The sequence below is a fragment of the Anguilla anguilla genome, chromosome 13, assembly GCF_013347855.1.
Source record: "Anguilla anguilla isolate fAngAng1 chromosome 13, fAngAng1.pri, whole genome shotgun sequence".
NCBI classification, from domain to species: Eukaryota; Metazoa; Chordata; class Actinopteri; order Anguilliformes; family Anguillidae; genus Anguilla; species Anguilla anguilla.
Window position 1 is genome coordinate 34,268,142 of NC_049213.1, and position 27,091 is coordinate 34,295,232.

General features: G+C 43.3%; 3 protein-coding genes across 3 annotated transcripts; 2 read left to right on the plus strand and 1 right to left on the minus strand.

The window, feature by feature from the left end:
- Positions 1 to 7,675: 7,675 nt before the first annotated feature.
- LOC118210884 (protein FAM43B-like) lies at positions 7,676 to 9,691 on the minus strand. Its single transcript, XM_035387373.1, has one exon. It carries the CDS (start codon positions 9,522 to 9,524, stop codon positions 8,607 to 8,609), a length of 918 nt encoding a protein of 305 aa, XP_035243264.1. The 5' UTR covers positions 9,525 to 9,691; the 3' UTR covers positions 7,676 to 8,606.
- A 5,604-nt stretch (positions 9,692 to 15,295) lies between these two features.
- Positions 15,296 to 19,783, plus strand: mul1b (mitochondrial E3 ubiquitin protein ligase 1b). The gene is made up of 5 exons (XM_035389499.1): positions 15,296 to 15,694; positions 16,698 to 16,839; positions 17,290 to 17,377; positions 17,567 to 17,687; positions 18,091 to 19,783. The coding sequence occupies exons 2-5, from the start codon at positions 16,720 to 16,722 to the stop codon at positions 18,830 to 18,832; spliced, it is 1,071 nt and encodes a 356-aa protein (XP_035245390.1). The 5' UTR covers positions 15,296 to 15,694; positions 16,698 to 16,719; the 3' UTR covers positions 18,833 to 19,783.
- Positions 19,784 to 20,115: 332 nt separating this feature from the next.
- LOC118211918 (calcium/calmodulin-dependent protein kinase II inhibitor 2-like) lies at positions 20,116 to 23,314 on the plus strand. The gene is made up of 2 exons (XM_035389500.1): positions 20,116 to 21,473; positions 22,046 to 23,314. Exons 1-2 carry the CDS (start codon positions 21,305 to 21,307, stop codon positions 22,114 to 22,116), a joined length of 240 nt encoding a protein of 79 aa, XP_035245391.1. The 5' UTR covers positions 20,116 to 21,304; the 3' UTR covers positions 22,117 to 23,314.
- The last annotated feature ends 3,777 nt before the right edge of the window (positions 23,315 to 27,091 follow it).

Genomic DNA, 27,091 nt, shown 5'->3' on the forward strand with positions numbered 1-27,091 from the left:
CTCACTGTTCCGAGGACAGCCCGTCTCCATAGACACCGTAGGTAGTGAATAACCCATCGGGAGCACTCATAAGTCACACTGCGTCATTAGGAGCTACAACCTGTTGAATAACGCAGCGGCCATGTGGACTGGCAGATTTCTGCCTATTTATGGTCACCGTATCCAAGTGCGTTTCCAAGGGAAACTGATGCATTTGAAATACGGAAGTTATTGGCCGCATTGCGAGGCCTCTTTAGTGTTGTTTTGTTTTACAGAGAATGTGATTTTCCACTCAAAGCATGGATTTAAGCAGCAGTTCCACAAATTATACTGGCTGGAGACGACAGACTTCGGTTCCCTATTGTGCAGGCTCTTACAGTTTCTCTGCCAGAGCGGAATGAGAAACAGAGAAAACATTTAGGCTCCCTCCAACGATCCACACCTGAATCCACTCTTTTTAATTAACAGGTGCAAACAGGGGAGGAGCACAGCACAAGGAGCACAAGAACTCCGCCCAGCCGATTTTAAAGCCACACCCCCAAACCCCCAAAGGGTTAACAACACCTGTCTTTGAAATATTACTTCAACATTTACTGCACATAGAAAATTCCTTTTAGCCAAACAAATTACGTTCAGGTGAACATCAGCAATGTTGACTTTTAAGAATATTAAAGAGCAAGCTGAGGAGAAATTGTAATGGTTAGGGAACTGCATTTGTAACCTAATGGTTGCAGGTTTGATTCCCAGGTACAGCAGGATGCAGCTTTTGCATCCTCGAGCAAGAGCAGCAGGTACAATCCCACACAGCCACAAAAACATACACACTACGCACGGTTTACACAAACTCCCGTCTCAGAGCAGCAAGTTAACATCATGATACATTGTTTTTAAACATAACTATCGCTGAACACATATTATCATGCTATCATTTACAGTGCTCATTTTAGAGAAACAAGTGCATGGAGAAAAAAACCTGCGTCTTGCACTAACATTTCAGATTAAGCCATTTGCTTTTATGGAAGGAAGATTGATTCTGAAATGTGTGTCTACAAAAAAGGGCTTTTCACACAGCACAGCTTTGGGCTTATCGTTGGAATAAGAATCTCCGAGACACAGCGTGTGGGCGTATTTTCTTGGAATAATTTTTAGTATTATAAAGGCTTTTGGTTGCTCGCAGTAAAATCCCAACATGCTGTAAGCGGAGTGTTTTTCGCCTGAGAGCGGAAAAAAACAAACTCCTTCCTGCCACGCTACACCGGCCTCACGTGTCATCCCCGGCGCAAGGCAGCCGAACAAAATGGACACTCAAAAGATCAATCTCATGCGGCCAAGTGGAGCATACATCCAGGGGGCCGGACGCAAAGTACACAGAATCAATAAAAATGGCTGGGGCTTCACGGGCGGGACGCTTGGCCCTGGCGGTGCGTCTCCCTGACCCGCAGTGTGTCTGAGCCCGAGATTAGATGCAGGCCGGAGGTGGCCTGTAGTTCAGGAACTGGGGTGATGTTTATGCATTGCACGTTGCTGTGCCAGATGCTCTTTAGTTTTGTTTTGGGGTGGGGGGGGGGGGGTTGGGTGTCTGTTGAGCCTTGTTTGCAGAGCTGTCACACACACAGATCACTATGTGGAGTTTTGATTACTGCCAAAATGATAAAAGAAGATGTACAAAAAATTCACACAGCGTTATGTTCATACAGAAAGTATCTTGCGGATGATTTAGCAGACGTACTTCACGCTGGGAAAGTCACGGTTAACAAATAAGAATTGTTAGTAGCAAATACCGTCGCTCTGGATAAGAGCGTCTGCCAAATGCCTGTAATGTAATGTAATGTAAAATATCTGCGACATGATATTTGGGATAAAAACTGTACCAGGCATGTTACGTAACATATTTCTCACTCGGTGAATGCAACAACTGTCAAATCTGCTTTTGCGAGTGCCATTGCACCCATGTTCCTGACTCACATTCTGTGGACCCAGTTACGTTTGAGAAGTATTTGAGAAGTGTTTATTTTTGCAGTGATTTGACTTGGCATCACACTTACAGCAACCCTCACAGATGTATCTGTCGTCATGGTTGCGAGCTGACCACTCAGATTACAGGCTATAACCAAGGGGCTGTACCACCCATGGTGTTTGTTATCTGCAAGCGACGCTGCATACGAAGTAGCTTCTGACTTAACGCCGGTTCTGTTTCTTTCCTGTTATTGCACTCTTCTCCAGTGCCTTTTTCCAATATGCTTCATTTGTTACGGTTTAAATTATTTCAATAACTTGCATGATGCCCGATTTGATATATTAATTTTATATAGGACGGAGTGTGGCACAGTGGGTAAGGAACTGTAACCGAAAGGTCGCAGGTTCGATTCCCGGGTAAGGACACTGCCGTTGTACCCTTGAGCAAGGTACTTAACCTCCATTGCTTCAGTATATATCTAGCTGTATAAATGGATACAATGTGAAGTGCTATGTAAAAAGTTGTGTAAGTCGCTCTGGATAAGAGCGTCTGCTAAATGCCTGTAATGTAATGTAATGTAATATATAATCTAGTGTGCATGTTGTTTGCATGCAGCATAGCCCCAGCTTCTACTAGCTGTTTCGGCAGTAAATTTCAACTAAAAATTATGTTCTGACTAGATCTGCAAGTTGTGTCAAAAAACCCTGTGTCAGAAAGAAATATAATATTATTTACTTGCCCATTTTTGTTTGTTAATTGTATGACTCATTGAGATCATTGATTATGTCTGCATACATACATGGGCATTGTTACATGCTATGGTCTATTTTGCAAAGTTGGGTTGTCTCCTAAAAACTCAGCATACAGTCCCTGGGTCAATTATCCCAGCTGCCAAACTCCAATAAAAACAAATAAATAAATAAATAAATAAAATCTAAGAAGGGAAATGACAAGAGAAAGGTCACAAAACTCAGCCCAAGACGAGCCCCCAAGAATACAGGCAAAGAGCAATTTCTGATCGGTTTTCCACCTGAGTCGAGATGCTGGGCTGCCAGAATAACCTTGGTTTTTGCTGGGAGAAAAAAGGCGGGAAGCAGAGTCAGCCCTGGTGTAAAGACTGTCGCTAAGCTAATTCAATTTGTGCAGTGATATACTGCTATACTAACTCGCTAGCTGCTTTTTATGCACAGTACAGCACTGGGCGAAATACAACAATGCATGTTATAAATAAAGCATATTGCATTTATGGCCCATCGACCGTCTTGGGATAAGAATTGAATCAATGGTACAAAAGTTTGTTTTTCAATGTTTAAAAAAAATAAAATAAAAACGTTAAATGTATGTCGCTCCATTTCCCCATCTTCGTTATTTATTGATATGTCAGTCCGCTAGTGCCCTTTTTAACATTATGAGGGCCTGCCTCAGCACTGCTGATGGATCCAGTGATATTTTCCCGCGCATCGTAAATTAGTTTGGCCCCAGCTTGTGATGAAGTGAGGGCTCTCGAGGGAACTCCAGATATATATGCGGATTGCCAACGAATGTGAGGTCTTACAAAGCAGCCGCACAAAAAAATAATACGGTTCTGGAAGAATCTTCAGCGAAGAGTGTGCTTCTGAGGTAAGACGAAGAACGTTTATAACAGGAGGTCTCAAGTCTCTGCCAGTTTTTGTGATTTCCTTTCAGTCAGCAGCCATTTTAGGCCTTGGTAACAAAGTGTGCAGACTCTTGGATTAAGCACTTAAATGCAGGAGCACAGCAAACACAGCAGCCTTCCAGGATTTCAGTTTGAGATCGCTGACATACATACAAAGCAGGGGTGTGAATATTTGACATACTGCACGGGTAAACTGAAAATAGCAAAAGAACTAGCTACGGCCTTGCTGTACTGCTAACTGCAGTCTACCAGGGGCATGGACTCATGAACTCATGAGTTGGAGATCAGTAAGTAATGGCTTGATATTCATTTTTTTTTGTGCTGATGTACCTTGGATCTGCTTGGACAGATTTGAAATAAATAAGGATTAAGGGATCTCCCAGAGCGTATAAAACGATCACGGTGCGGCATGCTAATGGTTTGGGACGCGCCATCAATTTTGTTTGCTGGGGGACAGGCCTTATTGGCTTCCTGACTCAGCTAATGGGCTGCACTTTGGGCAGCCCTCCGTGTGTGTCTCTCTCCATCCGATGGGCACTCAGAGCGACTGGGTCACGCCGAGTAGAGAGACTGAGAGAGAGAGAGAGAGAGAGAGTGGAGAACAGAGAGACAGAGAGAGAGAGAGAGACGGAAGGATAGGGAGAGGGGGAGAGAGAGAGCGGGAGGGGGGGGAGGCTGGAGCCACGGCTGCCTGACGGCACGTGCCAGCTGCCTCACGTGCCTCCCCCCCCAATGTGCCCCTTTTCCCGCTCTCCACGCACCTGTCTCATGCCACTGAGCATCAAATAAAGAGGAATGGCTACTGCCTGGAATCAAACTCCAAATCAGAAGGCAATGACTAAGTGCAGGTGCAGGTGTGGATTTGTTTGGGGAATGGATTTTGGCTGAGGGGGTGGGGGGGGTGGGGGGGGGGGTGGGGGGGAGGTACTCACGCTAAGTGCCCACTCCCCAGACACCCGCTGTGTTTCTGCTACCCCACCCCTAGAGAACAGAGGGCCACCGACTGCTCTTCCCAGCACCAGAAAGTACCAGGAAGATTAGCAGGATGAAGAATCAGAGCTCCCATTGGTTGGTCTAAAGGGCTGTTAATTTGGCTAAATAAAGGCTTGCTGGACATGTCAGCAGTGTTTAAGATGAACATATTTACTACTTTTTCTTTTTTCACTGTGGAAGTATTTACTGTATGAATGGTCTGGTTTATATGCGGCTACTAACAAACTAGACTTCTCGGCAGCCTGGGGATTTTTTTTTTTTCACAATGCAAAGCATCTCATCTCTCATACATTGGACTCAAAAAAGGGCCCATTAACCTCCCTCACATACTAAAAGTGCTAATGTATGCCATATTTCTACACTTATGCCACCTGCCCCGCCCCCCCCCCCCCCCCCCCCCATAAAGGTCGAAGATGCCCTTGAGCTATGCGCTAAAATTTAAATCGTAACTTGTTTTTCACGCCATCGATTTTGCATGTAATTAGTGGCTCTAATATTATGGAATTATGCTGGTGATTCTGTGTTCCGTAAGAGAAAATTAAACCGTATCTCACCTCAGGTCCACGGCGTTCGGAAAATTCTGAAATTGCACAGCAGCATTAAAGCTGTTAATGACCCTGTCAATGGTTTACAGGAATAATTAACATTGTGTACAATATTTAACAAGAACTCCCCCTAAAGAGTTTGGACTTTAAGCTCAGAACACAGGCTGCACAGTCTTGAAGAATTTCTTATCTTCAGTGCTTTAGTCTGCCTAAATTGGTAGCAGCACTGCAAAAAAATGAATAAAAATAAGTCGATCTTAACAAATATTTTAACAAGTCTTATATTTAGACCTTCAGTTCCAATTTAGCTAAATATCAAAGATTGCCAATGAGGTGAGACAGTTTGACTCATTTTCAAGATTTGCCAATCGGGTAGGAAAATATCACTCGTCAAGATAAAAATAACTGAAAACAAGCTTATATTTTGCACTTGAGAGGGGAACAAAAAAGTGATTTTAAGTCTCATTATAAGATTAAAACACTTAGGACAGACCGTTTTTTTTGCAGTGAGTGTGTCCCGCATATTTATCTACTCCTGTGTTTTGTACCTCTGTCATCCTGAGAAACTGCACAGAAAGGCATATTTTACCACCTGACTGATTTTTTTTTAATGGGGGGGGAGGTTAACGGGTGCAAACATGTTGTGTTGGAGATGTGTACTAGCAACACTGAGAGACAAAGCTATAAGAGAGGGAGGTGCTTCTAGCTGCGTGTCCTTTGCTGCTAAAACAGCTCACATCTCAGCAGAAATATTCACAATGCAGAACCGTCACTCTGTACAGCAGTGATGGCGGACAAGACCGTTCACAAGCGCGATGAACGGTACTGATGGTGCACAATAGCCATGACATTCAATACTCCTGATTCACAAACATCACACTACACAATGACGATAAAGTATATGCGCAAGTATGTGCAATGACTGCTACAGTACTAGACATGGCTAAACAATTTTCATCGCCAAAATTGTTCACATGAACAGCAAGCTTTCATTCATCTCAGTCTTCCTAACTGATGTTCTATCCATTAAAACGGCTAATTTTCTATCTTAAATCATCTATATTACCTGGTTATATTCTTACATTATAGTTACGTAGTCCTCACTTAGACAACATTTTCTAAAATCTACTCCGAAGCCAATTTCCTGAACCACTGCATCCAACTACATATCCTTTACCCAATCAGACTTTATTAGTATAAAATCATCTATGAAATGATGTAGGAAACAGCTAAATTTAATTAGCAAAACTTCAAAAGATCAATGTGCTAATAAAATCTCCTCGGACGGGCCTAGTTCCTGAACCAATGTACCAATCTAATACAATATATGCTCATAACACATCAGATACACAAAGGCCGCATTCATTTGCAATATACTATTTACTCTCCTCTGCTGAAATACTCCCCTGGAAAGACTTGCTTTTAGCTTTCATACAGAAATGCTTGGACGCTTATGGTGTACCAGGCACTGCTGTTCATTAATGCGTGGGATGTTTAATGTGAACACTATGTGAGAGAGAGAGACTGCCTGAACAACATAACAGGGAAATGCATCGGAATGCTGCCCTTTTTGCTTCTTTGATTGCGTGTCCCTGAGAAACACATGCCTGCTAGAAGCGAGGCGATTTCTATGCATCCCTTACCCAATCAGTCTTTATTAGTATGAAATTATACATATGAAATGACATACCAAATAGCTAAATAATTTAAGACTTGCATTAATAATTACATTACTTTTTCTTATGCAACAGGAAATAACGGAAATAACTGAAGTGTTTATCCTCCCTGCTGCTTGAGAAATTAATTCAGTTGATTAATTAGGACCCAGCTTCTGTCGCAGAAAGGTTCGCCCACATCGTCATCCTCGGTTGAGGGACATTAATGATCTGAGGTCCCATTAATGAAACATGCTTGTCAGTATTTTGATACAGACAACTGAGCCTGCATGTACTCTTGTAGCATCTCTTAGATCTCAAATCTCATTTTTGAACCCAGTAAATAATATCACCAGCGCTGGATATGACGAGCATGTGGGAGACAGATGCATTTTGAATAATGCTTAAATTTAATTTGCTACGCCCATTTAATGCCCCCTCGGTGTAGTCCCACAGAACCGTTTGCCTTGGTGTCAGGTAGGTGACAAATGTCGGTTGAAAACACCGGGTTTTAAGGCAGGCCAAATAGTTCTCTGCCGTGGACGGTCGTCAGAGCTGTGTGTGCGCTGAGTCTGATCAGTCGGCCACCGCTGAGGAAAAGACATCGTCATCAGCGAAGCCTTGGAACTAAAATAATAACAACCTGCGTCAGAAAAAACTGGCCCTGAGACAAATCCCAGACTGCCTGAATACATCAGAGCACAAATGTGGAAGCTGAACTCCCACTCTCACTCTCGACAACGTCTACAAAACTACGCCTCTCACCTTCTCTGCAGAACTACGCCTCTCACCCTTTCTGCAAAAATACGCCTCTCACCCTTTCTGCAAAACCACGTCTCTCACCCATTCTGTTCAACTCCTTCACAATGACAGATTGGAACCAGTTGAGTTGATTAATTACATTTTATTGTAATTACATTTATGTAAGAAGTAGTAATGCAAACAAAGAAATATGATAATACCGAGTCTTGGGTGTCACAGGTTAGAAGTAAAAAACCCCCCAACATAAAATGTGCTACATGAAAATAAATAAAAAAATAAAAACACACATGAAATATCATTGGTTATGTTTGGTTGTCTTGCAACCTATGGCACATAGATTTAATAAATTACAAATTACAGCTATAAAAATGTCAAGGTTTGAAGGATGACTTAATTCTTACGCCCTAACAGCTGTCTGGCTAAAATAATATTAATGTGATGAATTGCCGTTCTCATTAAAACTGAGTGTATAATCTATGGTTTGTCACTTATGATAATTAAGTCAACTGTAGAAGAAAATACAGCATGAACACTTGAGCATAAATTAAAATAAATGAGCTCTAGATAACAATAAACTTTACCTTATACAAATAGTACCTGCCTGAGAACCTTCATCCACTAAAGAACATACAGTGTTTACACACCCTTCAAGTCCCAGAAAGGCAAACGCCAAGAACCAGAACAAATATCTCGATCCGTTCGGAGTTACGCACTTCCAGGAAGGTAAATGTCACGGGCTTACTGATTGCTCTCTGACTAACTCCACCGAGACCATCGCCTCGCCCTGTCCCGCGAACAGCCTGACCCCTCCGAGTCACTCCGAGTCAGTAGCTCTCCTCTGGACAGCGCGGCATTGTTGGAGCGGCGGCGGCAGCGATCGGGTAACGGAACGAGGGACGAAATAAGTCACGCAGTATTTCGTTTTTTTTCCTCTCTCTCTCTCTCTCTCCCGGGGGAAGGGGGGGGGGGGAGAGGCAGCGGCGGTGGCAGTTCCAGGGACGCTGGGATGTAAAAGAACACGCCGTCAGGGGGGCGTGGTCTTACGGCGGGCGCGGCGCTCAGCCCGCCGCGGACGGCCCGGAGGAGTCTGTGCCGTCGCCCCGGAGGCTGGCCGTGTCCTCGGCAGCCGTGTACCCGTCCGGCAGCGGCTGCTTCCCGCGCTCCCCCCGCTCCTCTTCCACCACCTCCTCCTCTTCCTCCTCCTCCTCCTCCTCGGCGATGGCGCAGAGCCGGGCGGCGGGGTGGCGGTCGGCGGCCGGCTGGTAGCGGCACTGCCCGTTCAGCAGCCTCCTGATGGGGGTGAGCGGGGCCACGCCCTCGCCCAGCAGCTGCTGGCGGACGTGGCGGAGGTCGCTCTGGCGCTTGAGCCGCTTGAACTCGCCGAAGGCGGCGGCGGCGGCCTGGCTGAGGCTCAGGGCCAGGGCCCGCGCCTTCTCCGCCCGGGCGACCAGCACGGCGTGGCAGCGCAGCACCACCGCCTTGTTCTTCACCTGGTGCCGGTAGACCCAGGCGAAGATCTTGGGCCGGCGGGCGTCGGCCGCGCAGCAGGTGACGCGGTGCAGGTAGAACAGGTGGCACGGCTTCCTCCGGTCGCCGGAGGCGCCCAGCCGGACGCCCTGCGGCCCCACCGCCAGCTTCATCCGGGCGCCCTTCCCGCCGTAGTCGCTGCGGCTCCAGATCTTGCCCACCGCCTCCTCCGTGCAGCCCTCGCCCTTGCCGCTGAGCGTGACCGCGCTGCCCAGGTACCGCACGGTGTAGACCGGGTCGTCCCGGTTCAGCTCCACCGTCTGCCGCTTGGAGCGGAAGGCCCGGCCCAGGCGCTTGAGGGGCCACTCGGGCAGCAGGTCAGGGAAGGAGCGCACCAGGGACCACACGACGGAGCCGTAGGCGCCCCCCGTCCCCACGCCCAAACTCTTGGGCTTGGCTTTGGTCTCCTCTTCCACGAGAACGATCTTTCTCCGTCTCCATGGCAGCATGACTGCGAAGAGGCAGTGAGTGAGTGAGTGAGTGAGTGAGTGGAGCCGAGTCTGGCTCCCGCTCAGTGAGTATAACGAGAGAGAGGGAGAGCGAGAGAGAGAGAGAGAGAGAGAGAGAGTGCGAGTGACAGCGACAGTGAGAGTGAGAGAGACAGCGAGAGAGAGGGTGAGAGTGAGAATGAGAGAGACAGTGAGAGGGAGAGAGAGAGAGGAAGAGATTGAGAGTGAGAGAGGCAGTGAGAGAGAGGGAGAGAGTGAGAGTGTAAGAGTCAGTGAGAGAGAGCGAGAGAGCGAACGACAGGAGCTTCTGTGCCCGAGCAGAGCATCAGAGTGAGAGTGGCGAGTGGGTGCCGGGGACTTGACTGCTCTCGCTCCTCCTCTTTCTACACCTCCTTGTTTTCCTGCATCATACGGCCATTGGCGAGGTGAGGAGCTGCGTTTGCTTAACTTAAATCTGCACGCTCTACTTCTGCTCTCCTCACACACGTTGAGAGGGGAGATTTGTTTTCAGAGAAATTGTGGACACAAGTGAGCCTTTTGACTTGGCCTTTAAGGAAAGTGCTTTATTGGAGATTGAAGTTTCTTTAGCGATTCTTAGACATATTACAATGACTACAACCACAATCACTACTACAACTACTACTGCTCTGCTACTACTACTACTACCAATAATAATAACAACAACAACAATAATTATAACTTCAAAAAATAATAATGAAATTCTATTTAGCAGATGTCCGTGTCCAAGATTATATAACATGTACAAGATAATCATAAAACATTATCATCATTATACAACACGTTAGACATGAACCCTAGACATGAACTAAACATGCAATGTGACTCTGCAAAGAGAAGCAGTCAAAGGGAATGTGTATTAACAGTGAAAAGATGTCATTTCCTTTAGAGGGTACAACGCAAGCCTTTCACACAGAAACTGCACCGTTGTCACGTGTAACTGTAATATTGTTCCCTGCGACGTGGATAACCTGGGAGAATTGCTACACCGGTAGTCATGCATCATGCAACCGCCCGCACCTTTTTTTTTTTTTTCCATTCCTTCGGTTAAATAGCATTTCTTCCTTCTCGGAAAAAAAAAAAAAAAAAAAAAAAAAAACACGTGGCAAAAATAATACTCATTTCTCTTTTTTAAAGCACCTTTCATTTTTTTTCTCTCCCCCACAACACTCCCTGCTACAACAAGCAGAAAATACTTAATAGAAAACAGAGTAATTTGTCAACTCCCCTGGAAAGCAAACAGTACATAAACCGCTATGTGTTTATCTCACCTTCATGCACCCTTGGCGGAGTCCACTCGAGCCAATGTAGTAATGGAGCCTTTAGTAAATCAGTCAATTGCTACCGTAAATTACCTGGCACCATAAGTCTTTTTAAGGGCAGGGCTTGGAGTCCTCTCTTCCTTACTTCAGTGCTCCGTTTTAAATCAAACCGTCAGTTCTCATTCCAGAGCTCAGGATCTCTTCCATAACAAACATAAATGCACTTTCCCTTACTGCTGTCTGTTCATATTCTGCAGCTGTGCACACAGCATAATACTGCTGTGAACATAATATAACAATTGGATCTGACCACTTGGAAAGGCATTTGTCAGACGTTATATGCTGTGGGTTTGCTGAAGAACATTTTTTTAACTGTGATGTTTTGGTTGCTGTGCTACCACAGCTAGGGTTGCATGCATTATGCTGAAGTGAGGATTTATGAGGGAAAGGTCTGAGTGTGTGTGTATTCACATGTCCATGCGTGTGTGTGTGTGTGTGTCTGCGCATGCATGTGTTTGTGTGTGTGCGCGCATGCGTATGTGTGTGTCCCTTCCGAATGGGGAGATGGGAGTGAAATTGTGATGTTGGATATGGAGGAGGGAATGTGGGGGTGTGAAATTTGTGGGGTGGTATTGGGATTTTGATTGCAAACCCGCCACCTTATGTGCAGGGGTAACAGCTATAGCTGAGAATAGAGTCATTAAGCATGGCTGTCCTTTTCTCCTGGAAAGTAATTAATCCCAAACTTCCTGGGTGAAAAAACTGTTAAAGGGCATACTGCTGGACACTAAACTTAGTCTAATAACAAGAGAAAAATGGTGCCCAAAAGATGTATCTATTATCACCACAAATTCTGAGAAAGGAAGTGCTCTTCCCGTTTGATTTATTTCCTAGTGTGCTCATTGGCAATGCAGAGAATGGCCAAACCAGAGAGACACTGTCTGACCTAAAGATAGTAGTTTTTAAATGACCACAGTCTGCCTGAAACTCTGCTCTGACCTCACAATGAGTCTACGAGGAAGAAACATGAGCAACATTACCTCTACATTGGCGCACACTGTAGACACGCCTCCAGCTTTTTGACTTTTTGAGACGTGTCCACATTCTCTCTGATACAGGCTAATTCACACTTTTCAATACACGGCGCAGCACCTCTTGCACATTGCCACCGGCAGCTTTGGTAGCAGTAACCGTAGAGATAAACGTATTAATAATAGGCATAAACACTGGGTTGACATGGCGACAGCAGCAATGGTGGCAGGAGTTGCGGTTATGGTGTGACGACCTTGTGTTCTGTGCCCCTCTGTTTCCCTGCTGGCGGGGATCTTTTCGTGTCACTTACAGGTGCGTCGGGAATCGGCAGCGCTCAACCTGATTTGATTGGCAACACCTGTCCTGCCTCTATTTAGAAGACTGTTTGCCGTTCCATGGCGGCTCACATGTTTTTCCTCTCCTCCACACAAACGGACGACTGTGGTTGTGCAGTCTGCTTTTTTTGTTGTTGCTGTTTTTTTTTGGTTTTTTTTGGCCTATGCAACACCTGCTTGCTGATCTCATGGTGCACACACAAGCAGTCAGCCACACTCAATTTGCAGTACACTTCACACCTCGTGTTTGGTAATGTCAGATGTTTGTCAGTGACGTGTTCAATTTCATTGCACTTGTTACTTGCTGTTATCTCGAACTTGTGTTTTCTCCATCTTCTACCGATTGTGGCTGATCATTCGTTACACTAGTCACAATAGCTACCTTCGTAGATGAGTTGGTGGCAGTGGTGGTTGTTATAATGAATTTGGAAGCAGAAACAGTGTTGGTGTTGGTTGTAGAAGTGAAAATGGTGGTACTCATAGTGTAAGTGGTGTCAGTACCACCAGAACTAGTAGGCCTATAACTAATGGCAGTGATGATGGGGACAACAGTGACAGTGCCATTTGTAGTCATAGTCACATAGTCCAATAGTTTAGTACTGTACATTTAGTTATATTAATTAAATTTCATGATTGGAAGATTGATGGAGCATATTTGCTGCTGGCGTCACCCAGATGGCAGGTTGGCCTTAACAAAGACTGATGGCGGCATTATGCGCTGATTGATTTCCCCGTTGAGGTATGGATTATAAACGCAGAGTCATAGAGGGAAATTAGGAAATGTCTGAAGGAGGATTAACGAACCTCGGCGTTCCAATTCCGTTTTTTTTTTTTTTTTTTTTTTGTCAGTGATTCCATTATTTATTTAACACGCATTTTGTGCCGTACGTGGGACAGTCCTATCTCAGAATGAACCGGAAACCCGAATGTAAACACGACGTGTCCATACTGCAGAATGTGTGTTGCCTAATATTTTCTTCATATTGATTTCAGCAACCACTGAAGACATGCTATACCACTACGTCAGTATAAGGGGGAAAACCCGCACTTTGCTTCTGAAGGATAAGGACAAAGAATTTTGTAGTTAAGACTATCTGGGCCTGGGCCAGCAAACTGTACCTTTTCTCTTTGTACGCTTTACCCTTGCTTCAGCTCTCAGCTCAGTCGTTGCATTGGCGGCCTCCCCAAGTTAATTTATTATTGTCTTGTCTCATCGCCAATGCGCTTGATCCGCGCGCGGTACAGGACTCTGCTCAGGCATTACAACTTGATAATGCTCTATACTTGATAATGCTCTATATTCTCTTTTTCTCCCTTTGTTTTGCACTTGAATCATTTTCAGCACTTCTTTTGTGTTTGTCGTTCGTATCTCAGAGATATGGATTCACTTTGCTCCATTTTCATTGCGCATCAGCACTTATCCAGCGTAAACACGAAACGAGGCGAGGAAGTGAAGGTCAGTTTAATATACTACTGAGTCTTGGTTTTACGTGGGGTGACGAGGTGACGGCCACTGTGAAAATAACACGCCAGGAAAATAGCAATTTCCAGTTTCCAACACAACTCAGAAAAAGTTATTACTTTAAAAAAATATATGTATAACTAACTGTGTGGAGGACGTGTTGCGTAAGGAATGTACTAAAAATAGAATTCCTTGTCATTATGGATCCTATTGGCCCAAAAAATGAACTGTCCATGTAATTATAGTGTTGTAGTTTTGCTGTGTCATCCTATGTCTTTTAAAAAATAAATATGATATAAAAATAAACTTTCCGCGGTAGCACTTTTGTTGTACCTTCTTTTAATATTTATGTTATGTGAAGTACCAGGTTTATGAAAAGCGCCTAAAGTTGGGAAATTGTCTTATATCGATTCCTTTTCTAAGGATCCTTAAAAAATGACAAATGACAATAACTGACAGCTATACAAATGTTAAAAAAGCATTCTACAGTAGTTCGCTTCTCCCCCCCCCCCCCCCCCCCCCCCCAAGAATTTAGCCTTCTTTCAGAAAAAAAACATTTTATAATCCTGTAAACCCAAATTGATTCATTACAGTATACAGTAATTATAATATCTGACAACTGTACAAATGCAAACAAAAACGAATAAATAAAAAGCATCCTACAGTAGTCCAAAGTTTGGCACTTCATTCTTGGACATGTGATACCTCATTCTTGGACGTGTGTCCCAAGTAATGATTTGCTGTACTCATGCAACAAATGACCCGGAATCCTTGTTTTCACCCTTCAGATAAGCGACCCTCAATTTGCAAATGGCTGACAACTGATCCAACTGACAGTTGTAACCCAATTCCTGTGTCCACTTCACATACTGGGTCATTTCACGTGGAATAAATTGGGCAGTGAACCACAGACAAGGCTGTGTACGGTCCTCCTCTCTTTTTCACCTTGTGGGACACCATGTAATACCATAACATGCATGACATACAATGTCACCTCACCGTAAAAGTCGGCTGCCTTGTCCGTCTGGTCCACCCAGCCTGGTGCCAGATGTGCAAAAACAACTGAGCTCGTGGCTGGAGAATTATCCAGATATTACAAGTATGACAAAATCCATTAAAACAAATGAGGTGTTCGTACATAAGTTTCATTCGTGTTCGTACATCAGTTCATTTTGTTCCTGAGAGTTTATGAGCACATACACTATGATTTATCTGTCTGGCTGAAGCCCATTATAAGTAAAATCAACATTATGCGGACCTCACAAATGATCGTTAAAAGGAATATATATATATTCAGTTTTAAAACTATTTCTAATTAATTCTTCTGTCAAATGAATCTCTATCTTTATGATCGTATGTAATACTTTATTCAGTATATAAGACAAAAAAAATACTAATACTGGTTCATTCTAACTATAAAAGTGACTGATTCTGAACTTGCAGCATTGAGTAATTATATTCAGCTCCTACTGGTTCATCACACCATCTTCCCTTGCCACAAAACTGGAATTTACAGTTGCACTTGGGTTAAGACCAGGTTAAAACTTGTGTTAAGTTCCGGCACATCCAAATGCTGCCATCTTCTGGCAAAGGAAATGCGAGTACGTCACATTTGCCATTTACAAGATAGACTTTTATTTTTACTCACATGCTGCTGTTGACACCGGATGTAGAATTATATCCTGTTGGCTGGGTAGTTTGATAATGAGCAAGTAACGAATGTAAAGTTGCATTGAAACTTGTGTGTTAATTTTTTTTTTGAATTATTCTTTGATCCCAAAAATAATCGGGAATATCAAGAGTAAACATTTCATACCCGACTACTGTCTAGTTGTCGTTAGCAAGCTAGCTAATGTTAAGTAGCTAGCAAACCATAATCACACAAGTTCAAACGGGGCAATTTACTGTAGCTAGCTAGCTGGTAGCGTTAACAAAATAGCAGCTAGGCGTAGGTCTCGCCAGCAGCTATATATGTTTATTACATTGCCCTGTGTCTTGCTAGGTAATTCAGGTAACTAGCTATATTAATAAGAATTAACCGGCGATTCACCTCCAGAGTGGGTAAGTTTCACATTCCATAGCTAGCTGTCTGTCCAGGCTTTTATTTATTTATATATATATTATATATATATATATATTATTATTTTTTACATGTACCACAGCTAGCACAACTAACTTATGTAGCACTGGCAAGCTAATCGTATAACGTAAAACCATATCGTTTCAAGTGTCAGAGTTATGCTTGGGGCGTGGCATTGTCTTGTAGGTGATATGTTTACGGAGGTCCCAAACAGCCCTTCCACTAATGCTTGTCTACTGTGCTAGTTGAGTAAATGGCTAACTAGCTAGTTGGCAAGGTCAAAGTAGCTGTGGTCGGTACGATATCATTGCCTACTGTACTTCTGTAAATAATCTAGTTAGCAGTTGGTTGTCATACTTATGTTTGACCAGCATAAGGAGCAATTTTACTGAAGGTATTACAATAGCTATCATAGATCCTACGAGATAATATAAAAAGAGGACAATGGCATAAACTTAACTGAAGTTCACTGTTTCTAATTAGGAGGGCAGTTTCCATGACTGGGCGCTACAATTGATCAAATGTAAACTTCAATTTAAAGGCTAGTAGGCGCTGGTGGGTATTAGGCTATTTCACAGGACCGAGTCATTTAAGGTTATTTTTCCGATGATACCTCTTATTCAAGTTAACCCGCAGTAAGCATATTTTGTCGCTTTTCTTTTTTTTTTTTTTTTTTTTGGGGGGGGGGGGGGGTTACCACTTTTTCCATAAAAAAGTGAGTTACCTTTGAAGACTCAGTTGTATGTGGTTTCGTACTTAATATGGATATTATAACCGACACTGCCTGTTCAACTACGTGATTAGAATGTTGTTAATGGAACATTCTAATGTAGACGTCACAATCACCACTAGAAATCAAAGGCAAGGGAGTTCTAGAACACTGACTGACTGATTTTGAAAGGAAAAAAAACATTCCCAAAAAAAAAAAAACTACTCTTAAAAAGTTAAGATTGGAACATCTGACAGTTTTGATTTCCTCTCCAGATCAGGTGCAGTCATCCACAGGATGGATAACAGTGGCAAGCCGTCAACAGCACAAGTTGTGCTCCTGGCAACCAGCTCAGCTTTAACTGCAGTTTTTTATGCAATATACAGGAGGAAATCAGCCACTGCAACCAGGTTAAAGGTAAAATATATACCATTCATACATGCTTTTGAGATAAGAGCATAGAAGCACTTTACAGTAGTAAGGGAGTGTTTAGACTGGTGTTATTTCTGTTTGCACTGTAATATAAAGTTCTGAATCAAAATTTTCAGCAAGTTCAGTGGCAATGGGAATTCAAGGCTTTGTAAATGGTAAACTAAGTGGATCTATCATGTGATGTCAATGACTCAGCAATTTAAAACTATCTTAATATCTACTATTGAAAAACCATACTATTTCGGTTGAAAATTACCAGCTGAAGGACAATACATGGTTTGTCGGCACATGTAATTCATGAAGCTTCACTCGATTTTTACAACAGTTCATTAGAATCCACTAAGAATGATTTTATTTAAATTTTTTAGAACTTCTTTTACTCTTTCCCTGAACTATTTCTATTTATTTTGTTGCATTTTTCAACGTGTGTTACAGGAAGCCAGAAAAATCCCAATTGATCAGGATCTTAAAAGTGTGCTGATGGAATCACCAGGACACTGTATCCCATACGCAGTAATTGAAGGTGGGGTTGTGGAGTCCATTTACGTGTTTTTCGGGCTGAGGCTTTAAAGTGTCAATTCAAAATGTACTGGGTTTCATAATTGTCTCGGGATAACACTTATTTACGGACTGACTGCAGGCTTTTTTTGTTAACTGACAGACCAGTTTCATTTCATGTGATTCACCTTTTCTACACAAAATTTGTCCATAGGGGTTGTGAGATCTGTGAAAGATTCTCTGAATAGTCAGTTTGTGGACAACTGTAAAGGGGTCATTGAAAGACTGACCCTCCGGGAACAGAAGATGGTGTGGAATCGCACTACTCATATCTGGTTAGTATATTTCTCTTTGGCCAGCACACTAGAGCAAAGCAGACACGTGGCTCTCTCAAACGTTGAAATGTAGAACACCTAAAAAATCTCTTTCAGTCCAACTGTCTCCCCTGTTTTGTATATATGTTGAGGAATAACAACAAAAAAAACACATCAGAAGCAGGAGCCTACCTCCTAGAATAGTTTGGAATTTAAGAACTGCTCAAAAATTGCAGTAACTCATAGGAATTTTGTTGATGATTTAATTTGCCAAACAATAATAAGTAGAAAGAACGCTTGTATATTTTTAGGTGTGTGTTGTCTGTACGTTGTCAACATCGTTCCATTAACTATGGCTAGTTTTTGGACAACCACAATAACTATAACTAACAGCATGTGCCCCTCCCGCTTCCCTTCCCATCAGGAACGACTGCGAGAAGATAATCCACCAGCGCACGAACACGGTGCCTTTCGACGTGGCCTCGCACGACGAGGGCGTGGCCACCGCCGTGCGGGTCGTCCGGCCGCTGGACGCGGCCGAGCTGGACCTGGAGACCACCTACGAGAACTTCCACCCGGTGGCGCAGTCCCTCACCGACGTCATCGGGCACTTCATCAGCGGCGAGCGGCCCAAGGGCGTCAAGGAGACGGAGGAGATGCTGCGGCTGGGGGCCGACGTGACGGGGGTGGGCGAGCTGGTGCTGGACGGCGGCCTGGCGCGGCTGCAGCCTCCCCGGCAGGGCCTGCCGTACTTCCTCAGCATGCTGGACCACGAGGCGCTGGTGCGCCGGCAGCAGGCCCGCGTGCGGCTCTGGCGGCTGCTGACGGCGGCGTTCGGCGCGGCCGCCTGCGTGGCGCTCTTCCTGGTGCTGCGCCGGCGGTACGCGCGCTACCGCGAGCGGCGGCGGCTGCGCGCCGAGCGGGACGAGTTCCGGGCGCGGCAGCGGGAGAGGCTGCGCGAGCTGAGGCCCGGCGAGGACGGCGAGGACGCCGCGGTCTCGCCCAGCGCCTGCGTGGTCTGCCTCGGCCGCGAGCGCTCCTGCGTCTTCCTGGAGTGCGGCCACGTCTGCGCCTGCGACGAGTGCCACCGCGCCCTGCCCGAGCCCAAAAAGTGCCCGCTCTGCCGGGGCGCCATCGAGCGAGTCGTCCCGCTCTACAACAGCTAGCGGAGGGGGGGGAGGCGAGGGCGGGCTTACAAAGCAGGATTATGGAGTCAGCTGGATAACTGTGCCAAGTCAAACCTGGAACAGCTCTTTTTTTCATTTTTTACTTCAGTTCGTGTTCCAGATTTGGGGAGGGTTTCCGGGTTTTACTCGGTGCAGTTATCCAGCTAACTCAGTAATCCTGTTTCGTTAAAACAGGGCCCAGGTGTCCCCTTCGGAGTCAACACCTTTCTTTTCCGATGGGAAAACTTATTTTTGGGATAGGGCTGAGACTCAAAGCCGGGTTTCTCTTATGCCACTTATTGGGAAGACGTTAAATGCCACAGACACTTACTGGAAAGGTGTTAATCTGCTACTGATTTGGTTGCGTGGAGCAGACGTAGTCTGTACTGTTGGGGGAGGGGCATTCGCAGTGCATTTGTCAGATGAAATAATTCCTGTTTGAAGTGGCATTCAAATCATGGAAGACTGTTTACGTTCTGTTGGAAAGGTTTCTGAAATAAATATACCAAAACGAAAGGCTTGATGGCACTGAAAGGACAGCGTTTTGTGTGGAACATGTTCAGTGTAGGTCTGTGAGGATGTGGATTGTGTTTTTGGAGTCATTGCTGTTGTAAAGAAATCACATTTCAGTGATGCCACTAGTAAATGGAGGGCTGAAGGTCATTTAGACACACGTGGAATGCTAATCAATACTTGCAAAAGTGTTAATTATGCTCTCATTTTTCATGTTACACTGCACAAAACACAATGTACTCATCTGTCCACACTATTGCAACAGCCTTGGTGGTGTTTTCAACATCACTGTGGAGCAATATTGTCTTGTGGGTTTTACATATCCATGGAGATGAAATTGTTTTTGTCAAATGTATGGTTAATTCAATAAGGCAACATTTGGTGCTTGAGTAATGACCTTGTGGTTTCTAAGGGTTCTAATAAAGTTTCTCCTGGGTATTTTTGTCTGAAGGAACTGATCTTGAACTCAGATCTGACTAGTTAATGAGATGGTGGCAAAGTTTATTTTGAACTTTAAAACTAATTTATCGACGGGGTCAATATTATAACTTAGTTAACCGAAGCCCATACCGTTACTTTTACATGTCTTTATACTAACCGGAAAGCTTAAAGTAGTACCTGCTTTCACCAGGAGAGGGAAGCAACAGCACATGAATTCACAGAATTTCCGTTGATTCTTTTTTTTTTTTTAATAACAGCGACGTATCTGATGCTGATGCAGGGAGTGGAAAACGAAATGTAAATATTTTGTGTGCTTCACAGTCAAGAAGTGTGCGTCATTTTACATTAGTCGAATTCTAAAGCTTGGAGGAGATTTTTTTAAACTCAATGTTTTATTTAAACCATTCGGTTTGGTGTGGCTTCATAATGTATGCATTAATTTATTTACTTTGAAAAAAAGCGTCGCAGAATATAATGCGAATTGCCTTTCTAACCGAAACTACAGCCAACAGTAGCATCACGAATCTCTGATCACGACACGATGAGCTATGGCAGATGCTAAACTACTTCGGAAAAACCCGAACGGCATTATTTAATGTCAGGAAACCCCACTTATTTCAGGTGTTAAATATCACTAAAATCAGCGGATTTTTTTGTTCAGTAATAACTTGCCATTACACATATTTCCAGTAAGCCTGATCTCTGTAAAATTAGCCAATTTAACTTGGGCTCGCCAGGGCAAAAATCCAACGCAACAGAGTAGAGGAAACGTTTACAGTGCTGTGCGTCGCTACTTTGCATACAGTAGCCTATTGCGCCTGTAGCCTACTGCACCTGCTAACACGCACGTGCCTCATTTGTCACGTTGTCTCTCTAACTTTCGATTTGCACGCGTCTGTAGAACTGAAGAAGCCTTCGAATTATTATTCATCTGGGATTTAAAAAATTAATAAATAAATAACGTAGGGCCAAACAAAGTATTCATAGCATCGTTTTTTTTTTACTGGCTATGAAAAGAGACTGTGATGCTTCTGGGGCTAACGCCTTCTTGACAGAGACTGCAAGTAATCAACGCCGAACGGTGGAAATTGGGAAGAGTTGTACGGGCTACAGGAGGAAAATTCAGGTTCGGTGACGTGTTTTCTCTACCGAGTCTCCCAGGGATCCGTGCTTTGCATCGCTCGCCAATTTGCATTTCTCCCCACATCAGCTTTTCCGTGCGACTTTCCAAACGTCCGAACCAGCGCATACCTACGCAACTGTATGCCTCCCGATCATAAACGTTGTTTCTCACAGAAACGATAGAAAACTTTGAATAATGTGACTTTGGTCAGCGTAAACACCTTGCGTTTCACTTCTCGGGCATCCACTACGATACGTGTGAGCGGAAAGGGTAACCAGAAACGATAGCGTGTCAGCGTCGCAGTTTGCCGATTGCTGTTTTCATATTTTTCATCGCGTGTTCCCTTTTGATTTTGTATCGACCGCTGTCGATTGTTGTCTGGTGGGGGAGACATCATGTCGGAAGTGTTGCCTTACAATGAGGAGAAAATTACTCACTACGGCGACGATGGAGACGTGGGGCAAATTTCCTTCACCTGTCGCCTGCAGGATACCAATAACTTCTTCAGTGGTTCTCAAAACAAAAGACCCCCGAAACTTGGACAGATTGGGAGAAGCAAACGAGGTAAGATTTTGTTTAATGCCTAATAGGCTACTCGCGTTGTAGGCTAGTAACCTGTGTGCATCAAGCATGTCGAATGCAGTATGCTATGATTTAGCAGAACTTCTAAAATACATCGCCAGCTGTTTGTGAATAAAACAAAATAGGCTAGAATTTTGAATAGGAACAGGGTTATACTGTTTGATTAATAGACTTTATAACCAAAGACAATCTTGAGAAAATAGGCGAAATACACCAGCGTGACATTTGACGTAGCCTATTGGGAGAAATTAAGTTGTTTTACAGTCGCATTTCTGCCACTACATTTTTGAAATTCTCCCTGAATGGCGTATTACTGCACCTTTATTGATGAATAATACTACTGTTGAAGGCAAGCATTTTTAGTCATTGTCATATTGCAAAAATGATTTGTTAATCGCTTAATTTGTAACTTAAGATCCATCGTCCTCTTTACCATGGTAATTTTCGTTACTTTCGCTTTCTTCGTGTGTCAATGATGTTATATTTGATGAAATCATAGCTACGACATGAAGTGACCATCGCCTTTTTTTTCTTGTTTTCTTTTTTTTCTACAGTTGTCATTGAAGACGACAGAATCGACGACGTGTTGAAAAATGGAACAGAAAAAACAACCACAGGTGTTTAAACCACCGAGTGACATTGTGTAAGAAGCAGGGTGTCCCCCCTCATTAATCAGAAAGCACTTTGAAACTCCCAACTTAGCCTATTAGGCTGCAGTCCACGATGCAGTCGGCGAACGGCATCCCAGTGCGGACGAGCGAACGGAAAAAAAAGCCGAATGAACCGTGGCGAGTGCCGGGCATTTTCTTTTTCGCGGCTTGTAATGAAAACCTGTCGGTGATGTAATGTCGTATAATATGTATATTGTATGACTTTAGGTCACCGTATTTTGCAGGCAGCAACGGAGTTGTACCCCGGTGTAGGTGAACTCACAATAGCCAGGTTGGTGAGGGCGGAGCCGGAAAAATAATATACGTCTAAGCACACTATATAATCTTCAACCCTTTGTATTTTTACATTAATTTTATTTTTTATTTTTGCTGTACCTGGCCTAGGCTGAACCTTTGTTTACTATTCCCCTCCTGCAAAGTAATTATTATTTTTGCGCAGAATGGCGGTAAAATGCTGTTTTGATTGTTGTTCATCTGTACAAATACATAATTTATCAACTCTTTGGGTACATTTTTGCAGTGTTGAAAGAATGAACAACATGTTTTATACGGATTGACAAAACGAAGGTGATATTTTTTAATTCAGAATTTTTGATGTTGCTCTACTGATCTTCTTGTCATTGCTAAAATGGCCTGCTTATTGTCCATTTTTATATACTACATAGCCATTTCTACAATAACTAGCCTAAGTCTCATATAGTTAAATGTGTTAAAGGTGATGGTCATTATACTTTATAGTTAAAGTTGATGATCGTTACACTTTTTGTTAAAGGTAATGGTCATTACACTATAGATTAAATCTAAGTATATTGTATTGTACATAATCACAACTGTGCCAAATATACCTTGAAAGATGCCAGCCAACCTGTTATTTTGTGCTCTAAATGTAAAGTTTTGCTATTTTGGCTGCCATGTTTATGTTACAGAGTTCTAAATGGTGAAATGCTCTTGCATGAAATGGGGTAATGCCTTTGTGGCAAAACAAAAAAAAAAAAAAAAAAAACTTGCATACTATCAAACATCTTGTTTGTAACTTTGAATGACAGACCTCACAAACTTTCTTAACTGAATATTGTATATGTTGCACCTCTTATCCACTGAACAGGGCTATTTCTGCAATCTATAATAAATGAAAAAGTGAAATGAAACTAAGTGGATAAACTGTGGTCTGCTTTCTTGTGTTCTTATTCCCCGAACACTTTCTTTTTTTTGTTGGCGTGTTGTGTGAAATGCTCTCTGACTATGCTGAAATTGTCAAGAAAATTCAACCCTCGAGACGTGGGTGTGCGTTGGTGTGTAACCACCAAGGGGCAAATATGCCTCCCGAGGAGAGAATAGCAACATTTAGTATAAAAGATTAACCGGTATAAAGACTGGTATAAAACATACAAAATACATTCATGTAATATATACAAAAGATTAAATAATAAAGCATTTGGAAGAAAAAAAAATGCTGAATGAGATAGTCTTCTAGTCTGGACACGCAATCAAACTGTATGAGGTGTGGTGAGCAAAGGGGACCGGCGTTATTTAGATCTGAGGACACAGGCATGGTAAATACCCTCACTGTTAGATCACTGCTGTATTGCTGCACTGTGAGTGTATTCAACCCCACATTGCATCCAAGGGCAGTGTTCAGTGCTCAGTGATGATCAGTATGTCTGGAGCAGTGGAACTGAACTGAAAGGTCACAGGTTCGATTCCCAGGTAGGACACTGCCGTTGTACCCTTGAGCAAGGTACTCAACCTGCATTGCTTCGGTATACGTCCGGCTGTATAAATGGACGCAATGTAAATGCTATGTAATGGTTGTGTAAGTTGCTCTGGATAAGAGCGTCTGCTAAATGCCTGTAATGTAATGAAGCAAAGGTAAATGATAAAAAAAAGGTAACGTTTTAGAAACATACAGTTCACTGAGTAATGACCTGAAGGGGAAAGCATTCCCAGTGACCTGATTTTTGAGCACCACAGGCACATGCATTTCATCCAGCCAACTGTATTTTCTGCGGTTTGGAAAAAAGTGGTCTGATAACTTTCCCACTTTTAAACACTTATTTCAACTGACTCTTCAGCCATGTCTGCAAAACTCTCTGTATGCATTTTCTCTATGCAGTACAATATCCATGATGGATGATATAGTCTAGTCATTGGAACACAATCATGTAAACTAAAACATACTTCTTGTTAGCAATCATGCATATAGAAAGACAATGCTACTGTAATCAATTTCTTATTAGTTTGCAGGTATTATTACTTAAATGTGCTAATACTTAGCTTGATATATATATATTTTTAAAAACCCAGATTTGTGTCATATTACACCAGGGGTGGATAACTCTGGTCCCGGAGGAAGGTTGGTCTGCATGCTGGTTTTTGTTCCAACCAGTTACTTTTGTTCCAAACTACACCAGTTTACTCCTGTGCCTGAGCGCAGCAAAATCTTTAGGATACACTGTCAGTCTGCAGCTGTTGCTGGATGTCCGATCAAGATGCCAGATCAAGATATCCATCCATCCATCCATTATCTATACCCGCTTATCTTGAGCAGGGTCATGGGGGGTGCTGGAGCCTATCCCAGCATGCATTGGGTGAGAGGCAGGAATACACCCTGGGTAGGCCGCCAATCTATCGCAGAGCACACACACCATTCACTCACACACTCATACCTATGGCCAATTTAGCGTGTCCAATTAGCTTAGCGCTGTGAGGCGACAGCGCTACCCACTGCACCACCATGCCGCCCAGATAAAGATATGGTTGAGCTAATTAAATAAGACGTTTGTTACGCCTGGCTCGACTGGCCGCAACAAACAAAGTCCAGATGGATCAAAAACAAGACAGAAACTGATCTAAAAACAAACCCAGACATTTATTAATCTAAATTACAAACAAAAACCCACAAAGTTCACAAAACCAAAGCTCTCCCCACAAATCACAAGCCCCAAAAGAAAATCTCTCCCCTGCCTCATACTACTGGGCTTATATTGGGCCACAGGCAGGTGGAAGCAATCAGGCAATTAAGTAATTAAGCAACTACCTCCACCTGCACTACCCAGGCAAGCAGAGGCAGGGGACGTAACAACGTTGGCACAAAATCCTGAAATGGATCAGCCCTTATGGTGCACCCCTGCATTACACCGACCATAAAGAAAAACAGGTAATTTCCATTGTCTCTCATGCATGGAAACCAAAAATGTTCTTTCAGTAGCGAGCCATTGCATGACTTTGAGATTGCAAAACAGGATAAATAATATGTAAACTTGAGGAGGATGTTTGAGGAGGACTGTCTTGGCACCTCTATTGCACAACTTTCTCTGACTCATTTTTCTGATGAACCCTACCACTGCCTCCTCCTCACTGGCTCTCTCTTACTTTGTTTACTTTCATAAGACATTTAAAACAACGTTTGTTCATTTATTTTTAGTACTATTTAAAAGAAATGCATGACAGACCAGTGTGATCTCAAGTGTGCCCTTTGCCATTGTCTCCCTTCATAAAATGTCATCCATCCATCCATCCGGTATATACCCATTCTATACCCGCTTATCCTGAGCAGGGGTGCGGGGGGTGCTGGAGCCTATCCCAGCGTGCATTGGGACAGCCCGCCAATCTATCGCAGGGCACACACACCATTCACTCACACGCTCATACCTATGGACAATTTAGAGTCTCCAATTAGTTTTCCTGCACTGTAGGTTGGACTGTGGGAGGAAACCGGAGTTACCCGGAAGAGACCCACACAGACACAGGGAAAACACGAAACCCTCCGCAGAGAAGGGCCCAGGCTACCCACCGCTATTCAGTAGAATAAAATCTTCCCACCATGGGTATACAAGGAGTTTTATTGAGACATGTAGAACATTGCATTAGGGATATTTGATGCATTTGATCTTGGGCATTTATTCCACATGTACTTGCTCCAGAAGCAAAATAGCCCACAGAAACGGGTCAATAAATATGTGAAATGAGTTTGCTAGCCTTCTGAAACAAATTTGCACCCTTTTAGACTCAATTTCCAAAATACATATTTTTTCAGTTGCCATTTTACTGCAGTATTTTGATCTCTCTTTTGGGCAGAATCGTTACATTAGAAGTAGGGTTATTGCAAAACAGAGTCCTCGTTATCATGTTAGTATTCTAGAATTGCATTTTATTTGAAGTTCGGAGAAACTGACAGTTAACTCACACAGACCCACACACTACTGGAGGTGACATGCCAGCACTCACACAAACCAAGTGTTATTTTGGCAGTACACATGTTAATTTTTTTTTCTTCTCAATTTGTCACTTCAGTTGGCTTTTAGAAAGCAAAAAATCAAGAGAACAGGTTACTTTTTCTCATTAAATTATCATGTTCCCTGATATGTATATTGCTTCATTGGAAATCATCTTACATGTGAAATTCATATTGGGCAAAATAATACTACTACTACTACTGTTACTGCTGCTATTACTACTATTAGTAACTACTACTAGTATCTACTACTACCACTGCTACTAAATCATCTTGACAGTGTCTTCAACTTCAAAATGTATTCATGTGCAGGATTTTTAAAATATTTAGCTCGCACCAAGTCACACATTGGCATCTGCACATTTCATAATATTTTCTCATTATGGCTTATCTGTCGGGCCTTACTCAGTGTAGGAATCTTGCAATATTATATATCCACCTTAAAACATGTAGATTCCTTTCTGAACAAGTGAAATCCAATGCTGCCTGACCTCCCGTAGGAAAACGCAGGTTCAGTGAGTACAAGGGTAAAGCAAGCCTTTTTTCCTTCTGGACACATATCCAGGACCACTAGCTTCACTTAGCCTACATTTACTGATTTAAACACTAGCGTGTTTTTTGTTGTTGTTGTTGTTTTTGGAGCCATTCATCCATGAGCGAGAAGTACAAACCCAGCGGTTAGGAGCGTTGTAGCC